The sequence below is a fragment of the Archocentrus centrarchus genome, chromosome 19 (assembly GCF_007364275.1).
Source record: "Archocentrus centrarchus isolate MPI-CPG fArcCen1 chromosome 19, fArcCen1, whole genome shotgun sequence".
In the NCBI taxonomy this organism is placed as follows: Eukaryota; Metazoa; Chordata; class Actinopteri; order Cichliformes; family Cichlidae; genus Archocentrus; species Archocentrus centrarchus.
Window position 1 is genome coordinate 25,372,492 of NC_044364.1, and position 18,161 is coordinate 25,390,652.

The following is an 18,161-nucleotide window of genomic DNA, read 5'->3' on the forward strand; positions in this document are numbered from 1 at the left end:
TTATTGTTGTGCTTACTGACCTTGATTTTTATGTGGTACACTGCGCTCAAAAATCTGTCAAAATGTTTTAGTGCGACTGTGGTAAGGGACACTTAACAAATATCGACATTTTCCAGAGCGTACAAAGCGGACAACGGGGGGGGGGGGTGGCACCCACCCAGCGTAGCTTTTCAAATAGTTGAGCGCTGCCATTTGACTGCTGATGGCAGAGACACTCACACCACTGCACCACTGCATATTCTGCAGTGATATGGCCTCCGGTCTGGCAGATCAGTTCAAATGCCTCATTGAATTCTCTAAAATAGGCCATCATCGATTCACAAAATGACTCTATTGACGATATTAGACAAGAACATGCTGTGAATGCGGCCGGAGGAAAATTCAACAAGAAGTGGAAGCACTGTTCCAAAATGGAAACCATACACAGTAAACTGCAGAAAACTATGATGGATTTGGCCTATTCTCATCTATCTATGGCCCGTATATTTGTGTGTAATCTGGCGATCAGTGGCCAGCACTGTTGCCAACTTTTGTGCAACAAAACTCACTATGGGCTGCCTCAAAAATGCTAAAAGTCGCTAAAGCACGAATCAAGGTCCGGGGGTGTGTGTGCTGCCCCTCTCTGTGCCAAAGAGAGGTCCGGGCGATGCCACAGCATATGAAGGGATGCGGTATGAGCGTTGTATGTACGTAAAACACAGTGACAGCAGAGTTTTCAGGTTTCCAGTGTTGAATCAAAAAGGGATTTCCTTTTTTTTAATGTTTTTTCTTTGCTTATATCGGTAAATATACTGGTGCACAGGATTTGTGACAAGTTGCCATTAGGCGTGGGATGTACAGAGGAGACCTGAACCCCCCTCAGGCAAGACTGGCTATAAATGCTGGCAAAAGAATGGAGCAACCATTAGGCACTTCCTCTACATGGGTGACCTCAAGCTGTACAACAGGAGTGAACAAGACATTAATTCACTGATACACACCAGTAGGATCTACAGCAATGATACTGGAATGTCATTTGGACTGGAGAAGTGTAGTCAGAGGGGGATAGTACTTAAAATTGGTGAAATTGCACTACCAGAAGGAAACATTGCAGAGACTTGAAATTGCACAGGCAAGTGGGAACCATGGGAAGATGCCACTAGGACAGTCACAACCACCAAAGAGTATGACAAGCCCTGAAGAGTCAGCTGAATGAAAGAACAAGATTGGGCAATCAACACCTATGCCTTGTCAGTCATCAGATACACTGCTGAGATAATAAACTGCCAAAAGAGGAGACAGAAGCCACTTACATCAAGACAAGAAAGCTCATTATCATGCATGGAAGGTTTCACCTCATAAGAGGTATGAAGAAAGAAGAAAGTTGAGGACAAGTGAGTGTCAGTGTCATGAAATGTGCTGTGTGTTGCAGGTTGGGACCCCAAAATGCAGACTGCAGAAAGGGGTTTTCTTTGAGGATATGAACTCAAAGCTTTATTGCTGGAAACCATGAAAAAAGACGGGACCAGCAAAACTAATTACAAAGCATGGTGAGCACACAGCAGAGGGACCAGACAATGCCAAACATGCAACGACCTGAAAAAATAACTGATGAGAACATAGACAATATATACAGACCAGGAACTGGGAAACAGCTGGGAGGGTAACATAGGAAGCAAAACTAACCCTAAAGCACAAGGACCAAAGACACCAAAATAAAACAGGAAGTAACAAAACACAAGGACTAGGTCTAGGACACATGAACAGGATAAACAATAAGCACACAAACATCCACAATCAAAGAACACATGGTAATCAAAACCAGAAGCCTAACACAAGGAAAACAACATAACACATATATCAAAATATCAAAAAACTAACATAAAGCACCGGGCCAGAGGCCCAGGACCATGACCATGACTGTCAGAACCACTATCCAGAATGAAAAGACAAAGATCCATGAGTACATCAAAAACATTGACATTAGGAATTGTATGCTGAGTGAATACCTCAGCAACAGAAACCTCAGAAAGACGAACTATCATGAAAGGACATGTCACTGCATGGCATGTACCACCAGTGGCTGATATCACGAAATCCTACCTATGGCTGGACAAAGCTGGACTGAAAGACAAGTTCTGAGCACAAAATCGATCCCAGATTCAGGCAGTGTAGAAATGCCTCTGAGACAATCTAGCACATAACGTCTCTTGATGTCAGAACATAACAGCAGGGTGCAAGATCCTAGGAGTCACAGCATACACAGAAATCTATAACCAAGTGGCTGGCACAGTAAGTATGAACATCTGTGCTGAGTATGGCCTCGAAGTCCCAAGATCAAAATCGGAGACACACCCAAAGGGGGCTGAGAATGACCGAGCTAAGATCCTGTGGTTCAGGATGCTGTGCTGTTGTTACTGTGGTGGGCTCGCTCTCTCTTACTTTTCCAGGAGGCAGGCGTTTTGGAGTTTCTCCACCTTTCTGGAGGTCATAGCTGAGCAGCCCTGCACACCTGATTCTTGTCATGTGGCAACCCTGTATGTAAACCTATAACTGCGAAGGTGTCTGCTGTGACACAATGTAGTTCAATAGTGCAGCCATTTGCAGACTTCCAGCAACAAAAAAACACAATTTCCCTATAGGCAAAGTGCAATTTATGAGCTTTCAGGAACCATTTGAATTTTTCTGATAGGACAAACGGTTGCGGAGTTATGTAAAAGCCATCCGATCAAGTTCCTTTGATCAGCCAACTCGGCGGCGATATGCTACATCTTAACCAGCTGTTCAGAGCTAGTAATGACAGGTAACTGGTGCTTCAGCGACGATGACCCAGCGTTAAAGGATTAAGGTCCAGTCTAATCAAACCGTCTTCACCAGAGTGTCAGCAACCATGTGGTAAACAACCTCCAGCCATCTCATGACCAAGAGACCTTTTGTGCATTCGCTCATGTCTCAGTCTTTTTCTCTGCTCCACCTCACTTTCACGTTCCTGCATCTTTGGACCAGCTTGTCATGTTTCCTGGGAATCTCTCACTATGCACCCACGCCTGCCAGCCCTCCTGGAAATCATCTGAGGCTCCACAACAAACACACACCCCCTCTCAAGGATTGCCCAGCTTCCACTTACAAAGAGACTCACCCACACCACCAGTGTTTTTCACCTGTGCCAGTTGCTACTGAATTAGCATTCGATGGGAAAGCTCTTCAGGACCCAGCTTCTAGCGTAGAATCTAGGCCAGGACTGGGCAAACTACAGCCCGTTGGTCTTTTTAATCTGGCCCACTGAAGATTGGTACAGTACTGCCTAAATTAAATCATATAATTATGACTGATGTCAAGGATTCCAAGAATTTCTAGAACAAAACTAACACCAGACTTCAATGCACTGGTAAAAACAACACTGTTCCCAAAAAAACGACGTGGGCTTCATAGATAATTGGCAAAGTTTCTGGGGAAAACCTGGTCTGGTTAGGAGAGACGGCATCCATCCCACTTTGGATGGAGCAGCTCTCATTTCTAAAAATATGGCCAAATTTATTAACCCTCCTAAAACCTGACTACCCAGGGTTGAGACCAGGAAGTAGAGTTGCAGTCTTACACGCCTCTCTGCAGCTTCTCTCCTCCTGCCATCCCCCCAAAACCCCATCCCCATAGAGTCGGTGCCTGCTCCCAGACCAAAAAACAAAGCTAAAATCAGCAAAAAGCTATTCAAGCATAAAAATTCAAAAACAATAAATAATACAGCTTCATCAACTGCACCAAAAAATAAAACAATTAAATGTGGATTGTTAAACATTAGGTCTCTCTCTTCCAAGTCCCTATTATGATTTAATAATTGATCAACGTATTGATTTATTCTGCCTTACAGAAACCTGGTTACAGCAGGATGAATATGTTAGTTTAAATGAATCAACACCCCCGAGTCACAGTAACTGTCAGAATGCTCGAAGCACAGGTCGAGGAGGAGGATTAGCTGCAATCTTCAATTCCAGCTTATTAATTAATCAAAGACCCAGACAAAGTTTTCATTCTTTTGAAAGCCTGACTCTTAGTCTTGTCCATCCTAATTGGGAAAATCAAAAACCTGTTTTATTTGTTATTATCTATCGTCTACCTGGTCCTTACGCAGAGTTTGTCTGATTTCTCAGACTTTTTATCTGATTTAGTGCTCAGTTCAGATAAAATAATTATAGTGGGTGATTTTAACATCCATGTAGATGCTGAGAATGACAGCCTCAACACTGCATTTAATCTATTGTTAGATTCAATTGGCTTCTCTCAAAATGTAAAGGAGCCCACCCACCACTTTAATCATACTCTGGATCTTGTCCTAACATATGGCATAGAAACTGAAGACTTAACAGTATTCCCTGAAAGCCCCCTCCTGTCTGATCATTTCTTAGTAACATTTACATTTACTTTAATGGATTACACAGCAGTGGGGAATAAGTTTTATTACAGTAGAAGTCTTTCTGAAAGTGCTGTAACTAAGTTTAAGGATCTAATTCCTTCATTGTTATGCTCTTTAGTGCCATGTGCCAACACAGTACAGAGCAGCTACCTAAACTCTGCTCCCAGTGAGGTCGATTATCTCGTCAATAGTTTTACATCCTCACTGCGTATAACTTTGGATACTGTGGCTCCTCTGAAAAGGAAAGCTTCAAATCAGAAGTGCCTGACTCCGTGGTACAATTCACAAACGCACAGCTTAAAGCAGATAACCCGAAAGCTGGAGAGGCAATGGCGTCTCACTAAATTAGAAGATGCTCATTTAGCCTGGAAAAAGAGTTTGTTGCTCTATAAAAAAGCCCTCCGTAAAGCTAGGACATCTTACTATTCATCATTAATTGAAGAAAATAAGAACAACCCCAGGTGTCTTTTCAGCACCGTAGCCAGGCTGACAAAGAGTCAGAGCTCTGTAGAGCCGAGTATTCCTTTCACGTTAACTAGTAGTGACTTCATGGATTTCTTTACAAATAAAATTTTAGACATTAGAGAAAAAATTATTCATAACCATCTCAAAGATTTATCTTCATGTTCGGCTGCTTTCAGCACTGCTGGTATTTGTTTAGACTCTTTTGCTCCAGTTGATCTTTCAGAGTTAACTTCAATAGTTACTTCCTCCAAACCAGCAACATGTTTATTAGATCCCATTCCTACTAGACTGTTCAAAGAAGTCTTTCCAATTATTGATGCTTCAATCTTAAAAATGATCAATCAGTCTTTATTAGTTGGCTATGTACCACAGACCTTCAAGGTGGCTGTAATTAAACCTCTACTTAAAAAGCCATCACTTGACCCAGCTGTTTTAGCTAATTATAGGCCAATATCCAACCTTCCTTTTCTCTCAAAGATTCTTGAAAGAGTAGTTGTAAAACAGCTAACTGATCATCTGCAGAGGAACGGTTTATTTGAAGAGTTTCAGTCAGGTTTCAGAATTCATCACAGTACAGAAACAGCATTAGTGAAGGTTACAAATGATCTTCTTAGAGCCTCTGACAGTGGACTCATCTCTGTACTTGTCCTGCTGGACCTCAGTGCAGCTTTTGATACTGTTGACCATAACATTTTATTACAGAGATTAGAGCTTGCTATAGGTATTAAAGGTACTGCACTGCAGTGGTTTGAATCATATTTATCTCATAGACTCCAATTTGTTCATGTAAATGGGGAGTCTTCACACACTAAGGTTAATTATGGAGTTCCACAGGGTTCTGTGCTAGGACCAATTTTATTTACATTATACATGCTTCCCTTAGGCAATATTATTAGAAAGCACTGCATCAATTTTCATTGTTATGCAGATGATACTCAGCTTTACCTATCAATGAAGCCAGATGACACACATCAATTAGTTAAACTGCAGGAATGTCTTAAAGATATTAAGGCCTGGATGACCTCTAATTTCCTGCTTCTAAATTCAGATAAAACTGAAATTCTTGTTCTCGGCCCCACAAATCTTAGAAACATGGTGTCTAACCAGATACTTACTCTGGATGGCATTACTTTGGCCTCCAGTAACACTGTGAGAAATCTTGGAGTCATTTTTGACCAGGATATGTCCTTCAATGCACATATTAAACAAATATGTAGGACCGCTTTTTTGCATTTGCGCAATATTTCTAAAATTAGAAACATCCTTTCTCAGAGTGATGCTGAAAAGCTCATTCATGCATTTATTACTTCTAGGGTGGACTATTGTAATTCATTATTATCAGGCTGTCCTAAAAGCTCCCTGAAAAGCCTTCAGCTGATCCAAAATGCTGCAGCTAGAGTACTGACAGGGACTAGAAAGAGAGAGCATATTTCTCCCATATTGGCTTCTCTTCATTGGCTCCCTGTTAAATACAGAACATAATTTAAAATTCTTCTCCTCACATACAAGGTCTTGAATAATCAGGCACCATCTTATCTCAAAGACCTCATAGTACCATATCACCCCAACAGAGCACTTCGCTCTCAGACTGCTGACTTACTTGTGGTTCCTAGGATACTTAAAAGTAGAATGGGAGGCAGAGCCTTCAGCTTTCAGGCGCCTCTTCTGTGGAACCAGCTTCCAGCTTGGATTCGGGAGACAGACACCCTCTCTATTTTTAAGATTAGGCTTAAAACTTTCCTTTATGATAAAGCTTATAGTTTAGGGCTGGATCAGGTGACCCTGAACCATCCCTTAGTTATGCTGCTATAGGCCTAGTCTGCTGGGGGGTTCACATAATGCACTGTTTCTTCTCATTCACCTTATTTACTTTGTTTATACTCCACTCTGCATTTAATCATTAATTGATATTAATCTCTGGCTCTCTTCCACAGCATGTCTTTCTCTCCCCTCAGCCCAACCGGTCACGGTAGATGACTGCCCCTCCCTGAGCCTGGTTCTGCTGGAGGTTTCTTCCTGTTAAAAGGGAGTTTTTCCTTTCCACTGTCACCAAGTGCTTGCTCATAGGGGGTCGTTTTGACTGTTGGGTTTTCTCTGTATTATTGTAGGGTCTTTACCCACAATACAAAGCGCCTTGAGGCGACAGTTTGTTGTGATTTGGCGCTATATAAATAAAATTGAATTGAATTGAACTAAAAGTAAATGTAAGTATTAACACTGCAATGCCTTTTTTATGTTTGTTTGATATGTATGAACCTGGTGCTGGCCTGGCCTGTCTGTCAAATTTCAAAACATCAATATGGCCCCAGAGCCAAAAAGTTTGCCCACCCCTGATCTAAGCAATCTTGCATTTCAAACAAGCTGTTTATAAATAGCTCCTGTCTCCTTGTCTGAGTTTGCAGTTGGGTCCACTTTGTAGCTTCCGCTGTAGGCACTGACAGGGACTTCCAGAGACAGACGGTCAAACTGGTGATGGCTAACCAACCAGACAAAGTAGTGGTGGATAAGCTGAGGAAGAAGGCTGTAGTGAGAGATGTAATAATACCAAGTTATAGCAGCACCAGGAAAAAGGAACACGAGAAGCTTGAGGAATACCGAGGGCTGACAGAAGAGCTAGAAAAGAGGTAAAGTTGAAGGCAAAAGTGGTCCCCTTGGTAATTGAAAGATTTTTGGCACTGATCCCCTAACTTGGGGAGTGGCTACAGCAGATTCCAGGAACAACATCCAAGGTCTCTGTCCAAAAGAGTGCAGTCCTAGGAACATCTAAGATACTGTGCAGGACCTTCAAGCTTCCAGGGCTTTGGCAGAGGACCTGAGCTTGGATACACACACACACACACACACATACACACACCACCCCCTAGGGCAGGGATCCTCAAATCCAGGCATCGAGGTCCAGGGTCCTGCAGGTTTTAGATGTGTCCTTGATCCAACACACCTGAGTCAAATAAAGAAGTCATTAGCAGGACTCTGGAGAACTTGACTCCATACTGAGGTGGGAATTCAGCCATTTGAATCACAAACATAAATATATTTCACTGGAATTTAATGTGAAAGACCAACACAAAGTGGTATACAATTGTGAAGTGGAAAAAAAATTATACATGATTCAAAACATTTTTTACAAATAAAAAACTGAAAAGTGCGGTGTCCAAAAGTATTCAGCCCCCTTTTCTCTGAGCGCAACCAATTGCATTCAGAAGTTGCCTGATGACTGCTAATGACTAAAAAGAGTCCCCCTGTGTGTAATCTAATCTCAGTACAAATACAGCTGCTCCATGATGGCCTCAGAGGTTGGTTAAGAGAATATTGGGGAGTAAACAGCATCATGAAGTACAAAGAACACACCAGACAGGTCATGAATAAGGTTGTGGAGAAGTTTGAAGCAGGCTTAGGCTATAAAAAGATTTCCCAAGCTTTGAACATTTCACGGAGCACTGTTCAATCCATTATCTGGAAATGGAAAGAGTATGGCACAACTGTAAACCTACCAAGACAAGGCCGTCCACCTAAACTTATAGGCCGAACAAGGAGAGTGTTACGTTCCCCCTAAAAAGTCTAGGGGGGGGGGGGGTAAGTAACAAAAAGTGACCAGGTTGACAAAAGGAGACATGAGCAAAATTGGTAAAATAAAAGGTCTTTATTAAGATTATAACAAAAAGAGACGGACACGCAGCTATCACCTTCAAACAAAGGAAAAGAAAACACAGGAGTTATTTAACAAACATAAAACGACCACCTAATGCAAGAAGCCTCATGCACAAAAACAAAACACCACCCTCCTGTCTACTGAGCAGGAGTAAGAAGCTGTAGCAACACACTGTTCACAAGTTGTGCCACAAAGGCAGGCTCTGGCATTCACTGGCCTGGATCTCTCCACTCTCTGGCCTTAAGTACCCCAGCTTGATTGCTGAGTTGGGTCAGCTGTTCCAAAAGGGGTGGCACCCAAGGCTGGAAAGCACAAGCCACACCCAGTGGGCCAGGAAGCCACAGCAGGCCCGGCTAGGGCCGTAACAGAGAGTACTGATCAGAGATGCAGCCAAGAGGCCCATGGTGACTCTGGACGAAATGCAGAGATCCACAGCTCAGGTGGGGGAATCTGTCCACAGGACAACTATTAGTTGTGCACTGCACAAATGTGGTCTTTATGGAAGAGTGGCAAGAAGAAAGCCATTGTTAAAAGAATACCATAAAAAGTCCGATTTGCAGTTTGCCAGAAGCCATGTTGGGGACACAGCAAACATGTGGAACAAGGTGCTTTGGTCAGATGAGACCAAAATTGAAGACAGGATAGTAAATGGTAAATGGACTAGTTATATAGCGTTTTTCTACTCTAGTTGAGCACTTATAGCTCTTTATACAACACATTTGTGTTCACCCATTCACACACACATTCATAGAAGCACATTCATAGAAGGAAAGAGGCATAGCACTCAAAGAATTTTGAATTTAAATCTATTACTAAATTCTGTAACAGTAAAGTTAATGCGAGAAGTATAACTTCCCAGAAAAAAAAAACCTGTAATAAATTAAATCAAATTCATTTCACAGTATCAGCTGAGTGGCAGTTCTTAGATTCTGAATCAGTGTTAACTTTGACAGCAAATTTTGATTTTGTTTTAGTCAGTCTTTTGATGAAAATGTAATTTATAGTCATAATTTAGACATCTGTATAGTTTTAGTTTCAGTCTAGTTTTTGTTGACGAATTGTCTTAAGAATATAGTCGACTAAATCTACAGTTGATTTAGTCGATCAAAATATAAAGGGTGTAAAATGCAAATGCTTTTTCTTCAATTCCCTTGAATTAGTCATTATAAACACTCAAAATTAAGTGTGGTGCACTGTGGTGATTTTTTCTAAACACAAACGCCAAACACTTTACCCTGCATGACATTAAAATGCTTACCTATGCATGGAGATCTGAGTGTCTGGTTTGCAGATGTCGTTTAAGATTTGTCCTGTTTTTACCCGAGATAGTCGCCCCATATGGTTTACACACCATTTTGTTTGTCAAAACGTCAAAGGACAAATGTGTCCATACATCAACTCTTACATAACTTAGTTCTATTGGAAGTAAAGACAAATCACAGGCTAGTTTGGCCTTCTCGGGTTTAGAGCAAATTTGTGCAATTGTGCATTTGATTGGATGTTTTCCTTAAATTGTCCCTGTCTTTCACAAAATTAAATAAGTTCTGATTGGATGTTGTCTCCGCCAAGCATTTTTGTCCATTTTCATTCATTGATGAAAGTGTCAATTAATTTCATCATCGTTTTTATCCTTTTAGGTAGTTTTTATTTTGTTATTGTCTCATTTTCCTCATGAAAAAAAAGGGTCGTTGACGAAAAATTGTATGACGAAAATATTTCGTCAACAAAATTAACACTGTTCTGAATTAGTGTAACAAGGTTGGGTTGGGTACCATTTGGTTGGACTCGGCTATCGTAATCAATATGTGTGGTAAATAAACTGATCCAATTAATCTTACAATCAGCTATGCCCTGTATACAAAGTTCCCTTCAAAAAATTACCCTTCAGTCCATTTTGTATCAGGTGTAATATTTTTAGAAAACAGATTAAAGATAGCCGATGTATGTTTTTCACTGGGCTGTCTGGGATGTATTTTTTTTTATCCAGTCTGCATGTCTTTGGACGGTAGGAGGAATGTAAAACCCTTGAAAAAAACAAAGGAAGAACATAAAACTCTAGCCAAAGCAAAGGCCCCAGTTGGAGCTCATGGGTTTCAAACTTAGAAAGTTCTTTCTATAACACTTTTAAGTCCTCAGACAGGCTGCTCCTGAAGATCCACACAATACTGATTGCAACTTTAAATGTCATGGAGCAGAATAATAATTTAACTTAAATTGAACCTCTCATATTTTCTAATGAGGATTTGATTTTTAAAATGCTAAAAATGAACTTTGTCATAAAGTGATCTCAAATATCATTAGGAGGTGAAAACTTAACCTGTAGTCTCAGGGCAAGGAGGAAGGAAGACCCAAACACTTACAAAGTAATTTGCTGAAATTTTTGGCTGCTCTGGTCATTACAAGATTATACAGTGGTTTCATTCTTCCAGGGGCCAGTCCGTATGTTTCCTGTGGCATCTGAACCAACCAGGCTATCTTCCTGCAAACTCCTGTTGCGACCAATGGGTCCTCGTCGGTTGACAGTACCATGCTGCCGAGGTAGGGTGTTTCTTGGGAAATCTTTCTGTTCTACGTCTAGACAGACATTATCCTTTTCTTTGTCTGCCATGCAGCTCAAAGTGTCAAGGTCTTGCTCATAATGCAAGGTGAAGGGACTGGCTCTCTCACAACAGTTCGTGCTGGAAGAGTGATCAGCTGAGCAGTACATATGCCACAAGCAGGTATCAACCCCGTGAGAAGGCATAAGGAGGCTGTGGCAGGAAGAGATACTGCCACGCATGTTGTGAGTATGACTATTACAGGAGGCGATTGAGTCTTGCACACTGTGGCAGGAAATCTTGTGTTGCAAGTTGTGGCAGGAAACCAGCTGCTTATCCAAGTGATGGCTGAGGCACGGAAGCTGGAGATCTGGGTATGGACTGTTGGAAACCAGTGGTGAGGCTTCAATGTGGTGCACAGTATGAGGACTGTCCAGATGAGTGCTGTGCACACTCCCATCCATACTTGTGGAAGTCATGTGAGACCGGTAATCCTGGAAGCATGGGCGTGGACGGTTAAAGGAGCGTGGCTTTGTTTTATCGGCAAGACAGCTTTGCAGGGGAAGAGTTGGATGAGGGAGCTCATCAGGAAGTGACTGTGAACATGGTGAAGGCATTGGCTCAGCAAGAGGTAAGATGGGGGAAGGGCTAACAGGACTCATCACAGCCACACAGCATGGGCCTATGTGATTTGACATTGGGCTTTGGGGAGGCGGTGGTATTTTGTGGTGAGAACTCTGTATAAGGTGAGTGGAAAGCAGCTCCTGCTTGCCTGAGAGTAGGGAGTGGAAGTGTGGCTGATGGAGCTCCTGTCCATGGTTCTGTCCTTCACCAGGCCCATCCACTGTCTTGGCCGAGCAACAAGCCCACCAACGGTGCCACACATCATCACGTTTAGCACAGTGCTGGATGAGAAGAAAGAGCCCCAGAGTGACGCAAAAAGCTCCATAGAGACAACTGAATATCATGTCCAGGAAATGTCCCAGTGAAACAGCCAATGCTCCCAAAGCCCAGGTAGCCAGGAAGAGGAAGAGAGTGAAGACTGTGGCCCGGAGCTGAGATTTAAAAGAGTGCTCATTGGCAAGTACCGACATGCCTGCAACAAAGGCTTGGCAGTCCCCAGCAGGCACTGAAGCTCCCCCAGTGTCAGTATGGCAGTGATGGCTGGATTCACTTGATGACAATTGTTGCTGCTCTTCCCTCAAAACCTGCAGCTCATACTTCCTCTCTGGGTGGCGCTTCAGCTGGATATAGGTCCACAAGAAGTACACAGACATGACTAAGACCAGAAGACTCATGGGAGCGTAGAAACCACCCAGACTTGCTTCCCATGCCATCCAGCAACTAAAAAAGACACATAAAAAAATTAGCTATGTTATATGTTAAACAACAAATGAAAATCTGGTTACTTAGAAATAACAATACTTACTACAGAGCATCATCTCTGCTGCCATAGTTATCCATACCAAATGCAGCTGTGACTCCAACTATTATGATAGGGATTCCATCACTTACAAGATAAAATCTGAAAAAAATGGTCATAACTAAGCATAAATACTGGTGTGGGAATTTCACTATCAATAATTCCAGTAGATTAATGAATTTCACAATTCTATGATTTTAAGCATTGCATGCAAGAAACAACTGGAATGCCTCTAGCAACAGTATCAATCTTTGACCATCAGTCATATGTAGGTACAATAAGGCAGAGTCATGAAGGTTGATGGTGAAATAGTCAATAGAGTAAAATTCCTATGAATTCCTTATGGGTTTTTTGTTCAGTTTCTGTAACTACAATTATTGCCATGATATCTGGTACAGATATCCTTAGTACATTGACTTTTGGCTGCTTTCCCAAGTAACCCATGGCACATATCCACAGTGCTAGGCAAAATAATCTCCTCTGCCATAGATTCTCAATGCAAGCTACACAAGCAGCACCAACAAAATATAGTAATACTGAGTAAGTAGCAAGTTGATTATTTTTTCTGTTTTTTTAAATCGTGGTTGAAAAAAATTGTTTCAAAAGGTAAGCTGTTTCAATGCTGAAGATACAGCTTCTCCTTCTGGTAGTGTTGTAGTACTCGAGAGCAGTCTTGATCTCAAGACTGAACTTTTTAAGAGGCAAAGGTTAAAATCACCGGCAGTTTCAGTCTTTCCTGGAGTAAATAGCTTCTGAATTTTGGGTCGTGCCTTATTACACAGGTGCGATGAGCTGCCTGAGGAAATCTGTCAGTTCAAAGTGAAGGAAAAGCCTCAGCAGGGCTCCAGGATGAAAGGTAGCTGTGATAGCCGGCTTTTCTCATGAAGCATCATAATGCGTCCCTGCAACTTTACAGAGTGGACTGCGTGATTACGTGTCTCCACCGCTGTGTTTTCAGCTGCGCTTTTTGCTAATAAACTGGACACACTATGCAGTTTATGCAGTGTTTTTCTGACTGTGAAGCACAGAAATCCACATCGCAGTTTCTACCTGAAAAATTTGCAACTTTTCATCAGTTTAAAATATTTTCATTTTTCTTGATGTGATTTTTGAAGAATAATATAATTTTATATTTTATTTAAGGCATTGAGGGAAAAGCTGCTGTATTCTGGCCATAATAATTCATTTTACTGATTTAAATAACTATTTTTAATCCTGTTCGTCTACGACTCAGAATGTTTCTTCACTTTTGGCCCGTCCTGTGATTGACACCCCTGCTTATAGTGATTGTACTGGCGGCTACAGCTGACGTAAAGAAAAAATAACAGCTTGCATTATTATCGCGAAGACACTTCTCAAATTATTGGAAGAAGAGAGAAGCTCCTCCTATAAAACTTTGGCTTAATGACCTTGTAAATACGTTACATCTCGAAAGACTACGATACACTGTTTCTGGCAAACTTTCCACTTTCAGTAAAATTTGGACACCTCTGAACACGTTTCTACACCTGTAACTGGAAGTTATAGCTCCGACTCCTTATTTTGATAAACTATAGCTAGGTAGCTGGGCCTAGGGGTGTAGGGAGGGTTTTGTTTGTTTGTTTTTTGTTTTGTTTTATTAATTTTGCTTTGTTCTTTTGTTAAGTACCATGTTGTGTTGAGTGTTATTAAAAAATTTAATTAAAAAAAAAATAACAGCTAACATTCTCTGCACAGTGAGCAAAACGCTCATGGAGGCCTGGAAAAAACTTAACAGCAATTATCCATTTGTGTTAAATCATGCCTGAAATTTTCATTTGATCTTCGTCCTCTTACTACTCCCCATGTTCATGCAGGTTGTCATTTTGATTTCTGTAGCCGCAAAATCAAGCACGCGCATAACCGTAGGGAGATTGAACGTGCACATTGTGAACTGTCCGTGCTTTGTGGTAAATTGTAAATTTCAGTGAAATAATACAGGCGCAAGCAGCGATAAAAGCAGCGATCTAGCTGGGGCGGAGTTCGCGGGGCGGGCTCGTGTTTGCTAAATGCAGTGACAGTAGAGCCCCAAAAGTGAAACGATAAAATCCTCAGCTTGGTGCCAGGGCATCGCCCCATCACCCCAGCGCAGAGCCTTGTGTTCAACCGCTAGCTAGAACACTGTATAGGATAAACTTGACTTACTCGACAAGAAGTCGACTTGCAAGCAATTGGTGGCTACAAATGAGAGGTGGAAAAAACATTTTGGCTCTTTTGCCTAGCTAGGTCAGGGGTCAGCAACCTGTAATCTGGAAAGAGCCATTTGAACCCGGTTTCCACGGAAAACAAAACAGTGAGAGCCGCAAATACTAGCGGAAGCCGGTAGCGGCTACCGGAAGCTGGTAGCGGCTACCGCGAGTGATGCATATATTGAGAAACTAAAATAAATAAATAGATAAATAAAATGATTTTATTTTAATATTTCAAGATCACAATAATGTTCCAATTTAAAACTACAACAAAAACCAAACTGACAAAAATAAAATGCACTTCAATTGGATACTTATAATTTACTTCCACAAGCCGCACAGAGCTGGAGATTAAGCCTGGATGAGCTGCATGCGGCTCTTGAGCCGCGTGTTGCCGACCCCTGGCCTAGGCCAATGTTTCTTAACCTTTTGTGTGCTTCGGTACCTGTTTGGCCAGTTATTAAATGCAGGGCTGTAAAGTGCAACAGCACACTGTTGTCAGTGATCACGGGTATCACTTTTATTTATTTCTGTTGTTTATTATTATTTTTATTGATATTTATTTTTATCTATTAGATTTTGTTTTTGTTGGCTAAACAGTTTCAAACTGATTGTTTAATTAAAGAACCAGTTCTATTGTCTACATAAATGCATTTTTGACCAGTATTAAATGTTTTTGACCAATAAAACATATCAAACTTTGCACTTGTGTGTGCTACTAAATAATTTTTGTGCTACTGAAATATTTAGCTTGCTAGTACCAGTGCGGCCACCTGATAAAGTAAGTGTAGCCCAGGAATGACATGGATAAAAGACTCAAGCCATTTCGTTTGGCGGTTTGTCCACGTCTTACGATTATAAAACATATGCAACAACAGCCACATGTTCTGCAACAGTGTCCAGCAGAAAACTGCAGTATTTAATTACAGTTACAAAAACTGCGTATGCTGACAGGCAGGAGAGAGTGAACAGGGCGTTATGTTCGGTCTGAATAACCCGAACTTGATGACTGCATAATTTTATAATGTAGTAGACTGCCTGCCACAAACCACTTTGTCTTTTTCTGTAAATTAAGGCCCTGTTTACACTATGCCATTTCCACTGGAAACGGTGTCATTTTGATGCGTTTCAGCCTTCCGTTTACAGGATAGCGGTTCAGAAACGATCTGTGTTTACACGATGACACGTGAAAAGATGAAAACGATGTAGTTCCCATGCCAGGCCACACGATGGCGTTGGTTTTCTCTTTGCAAAGTTTGCGTGGCATGACAGTAGGTAGCGCAGCAAATTGTTCATTACTTACAAAACGGCCAATGTGAGAGGTTTTGTGTGGACTGACGATGAGGTTGGATCGCTAGTGTACACAACGCTGAATTACAAAACGGTAAAAACACAAAAAAAGCATAAAAAGCACTCGTGAATCTGCGAGTACTGTTTATCAATTTGTGCATGCGTGAAAAACTGTGGCCGTCGCAACCATAGTGCACATGTGCGAGTCACCCGTTTTCAAATCACCCTGGTTTCAAGTGTTTACACGAGAACGCAACCCGGTGCATTTCTAAAACACTCCACTCTGGACCCCGTTTCCGAAACACATCGTTTTCACTCCGTTGTTGTGTAAACGGAAGGGTGAAACACATCAAAACGACGCCGTTTCAAAATGAAAAAGAGTGTCGTGTAAACGGCACCTAAAATCGCGCACTCTGAAAGCGGCGCTCAAAAGAGTGTCTGCAGAAACTACCTTTGCAGACAAGTAAGAGCCCAGACTATCATTACAGAGGATTCTTGTGTGGAAGGAATTCTCCCTCTCTCCCACCCCCACCGTGGACCGCTTGCAGCCGGCTCACCAGCTGAGTGCGGCAATTTTAAGAGACAACATCACTGTCTTAATAGGTATACGTTTAAGTATGCCTATTAAGACAGTGATAAGACAGTGTACCCTCTTCGGAGGAAACAACAGAAAGTATTTATGACAGTAAAAACAGTGCAGTTTGTATTTAACTGACCACGTTTTTTCCCGTTTTAATGCTTGTTGATTTGCACTGTGATTTGCTCTGTGATGCAAATAACAGTGATACCTTTTCACCTCTCAGTGATCAGGTGTGACAGAAAACACTTCCTGCAGCCAAGAAGCTCCCGCCCACCCCTATCTCTCTGTCTGTAGAAATTTCTGAGCGAACACGACTGATAAAAGTCCACTTTTGGATGCATTCAGGAAAACTCCGACACTTTGACACTCAGACCATTCTTGTTAACTTGGGGCAGTAATGAGAGCACGGACTCTACTCAGGAGAAACTCGCGGTTTCAGCACCAAAAAATAAACCACCAAAAACTGAATGTCAACTTGGAAAACCTTAAATTTACAGAATTCATAAAGTGTTCTAAGCTGGCTTTTATTGGTAGTCTTTGAACGTCCCGTTTTCCGGAAAGCACCATGAGCTTTGCTCTCAGTCACATCACCCAGACCATTTCCCTGCCCCCACCTCCATAAAGTTAGCACTGGTCTAATTCACTTTAATTTGGTGGCTCAGTACTCCAAAATCTCTAATTTCTTTATATTTTACAGGAAACAGGTGCAGCCATTTATTGAAACATACATGAATGCAGTTTATAAGGTTCAAAATGTAGCCTGAAAGTCAGTATTTTGTATGACCTCCTTATTCTTCAGCACAGTCTGATCTCTCTGAGGCAGCTTCCTGTAATGTCTGAAGTAGTCTTCAGGAACAGTTCTCCAGGCTTCTTGAAGGTCATCCAAAGCTCTTCTTTGGATGTTTCTGCCTTTTGCTCCATTTGCTGTCAGGACACTCCCACACTGCCTCGGTAATGTTTAAGTCTGGGCTCTGGGGAGGCCAATCCATGACTGATAGTTTTCCAATGTCAGTGTCAATTTTATTTCTTGAGCACATTTAAAAACAACATTGTTGACCAAAGTGCTTTACAAGATCAACTACAAAGTAAGCAAGAAATTTCCATGGATGAATAAAATAGAATAAAACATGAACCTAAAAAACAAGAAATAAAATAAACTTGATGCGATAAAACTAACAAAATAAAACAAGAGACACCACGACATAAAACCTGATGGGACTCAAACTGAACTCAAATTACAAGCCAAGGCAAAAAGGTGAGTTTTTAGAGAGGATTTAAAAGACTGGATGGACTCTGCAGTACGAATATAAAATGGCAAATTATTCCACAGTCTAGGGGCTGCGACTGCAAAAGCCCGATCCCCTCTATGTTTAAAATGAGACCTCGGTTGCACTAAGAGCATCTGGCTAGATGAGCTCAGTGCTCTCTTGGGGTTATAAAGTTTGAGCAGCTTAGCCAAATAGCTGGGTGTCATTCCATTTAAGACTTTAAAAGTAAGTAAAAGAATCTTAAAATCAATATGAGATTGGACAGGGAGCCAGTGTAAACCTGCTAAAACTGGAGTGATGTGTTCATGCTTTCTAGTACCTGTTAGATGTTTGATTCAACTCATTGTCATTG

At 41.5% G+C, this 18,161-nt stretch overlaps 1 protein-coding gene across 1 annotated transcript in view; it reads right to left on the reverse strand.

The window, feature by feature from the left end:
- Positions 1-10,839: 10,839 nt before the first annotated feature.
- adgra1a (adhesion G protein-coupled receptor A1a) overlaps positions 10,840-18,161 on the reverse strand; it is a 36,814-nt gene continuing 29,492 nt past the window's right edge. Inside the window, exons 5-6 of the mRNA XM_030754317.1 lie at positions 12,471-12,566; positions 10,840-12,385 (exon numbers count right to left, since the gene is read on the reverse strand). Coding sequence (XP_030610177.1) covers positions 10,909-12,385; positions 12,471-12,566 — 1,573 coding nt within the window. The 3' untranslated portion in view covers positions 10,840-10,908. The remainder of the gene's footprint in view (positions 12,386-12,470; positions 12,567-18,161) is intronic.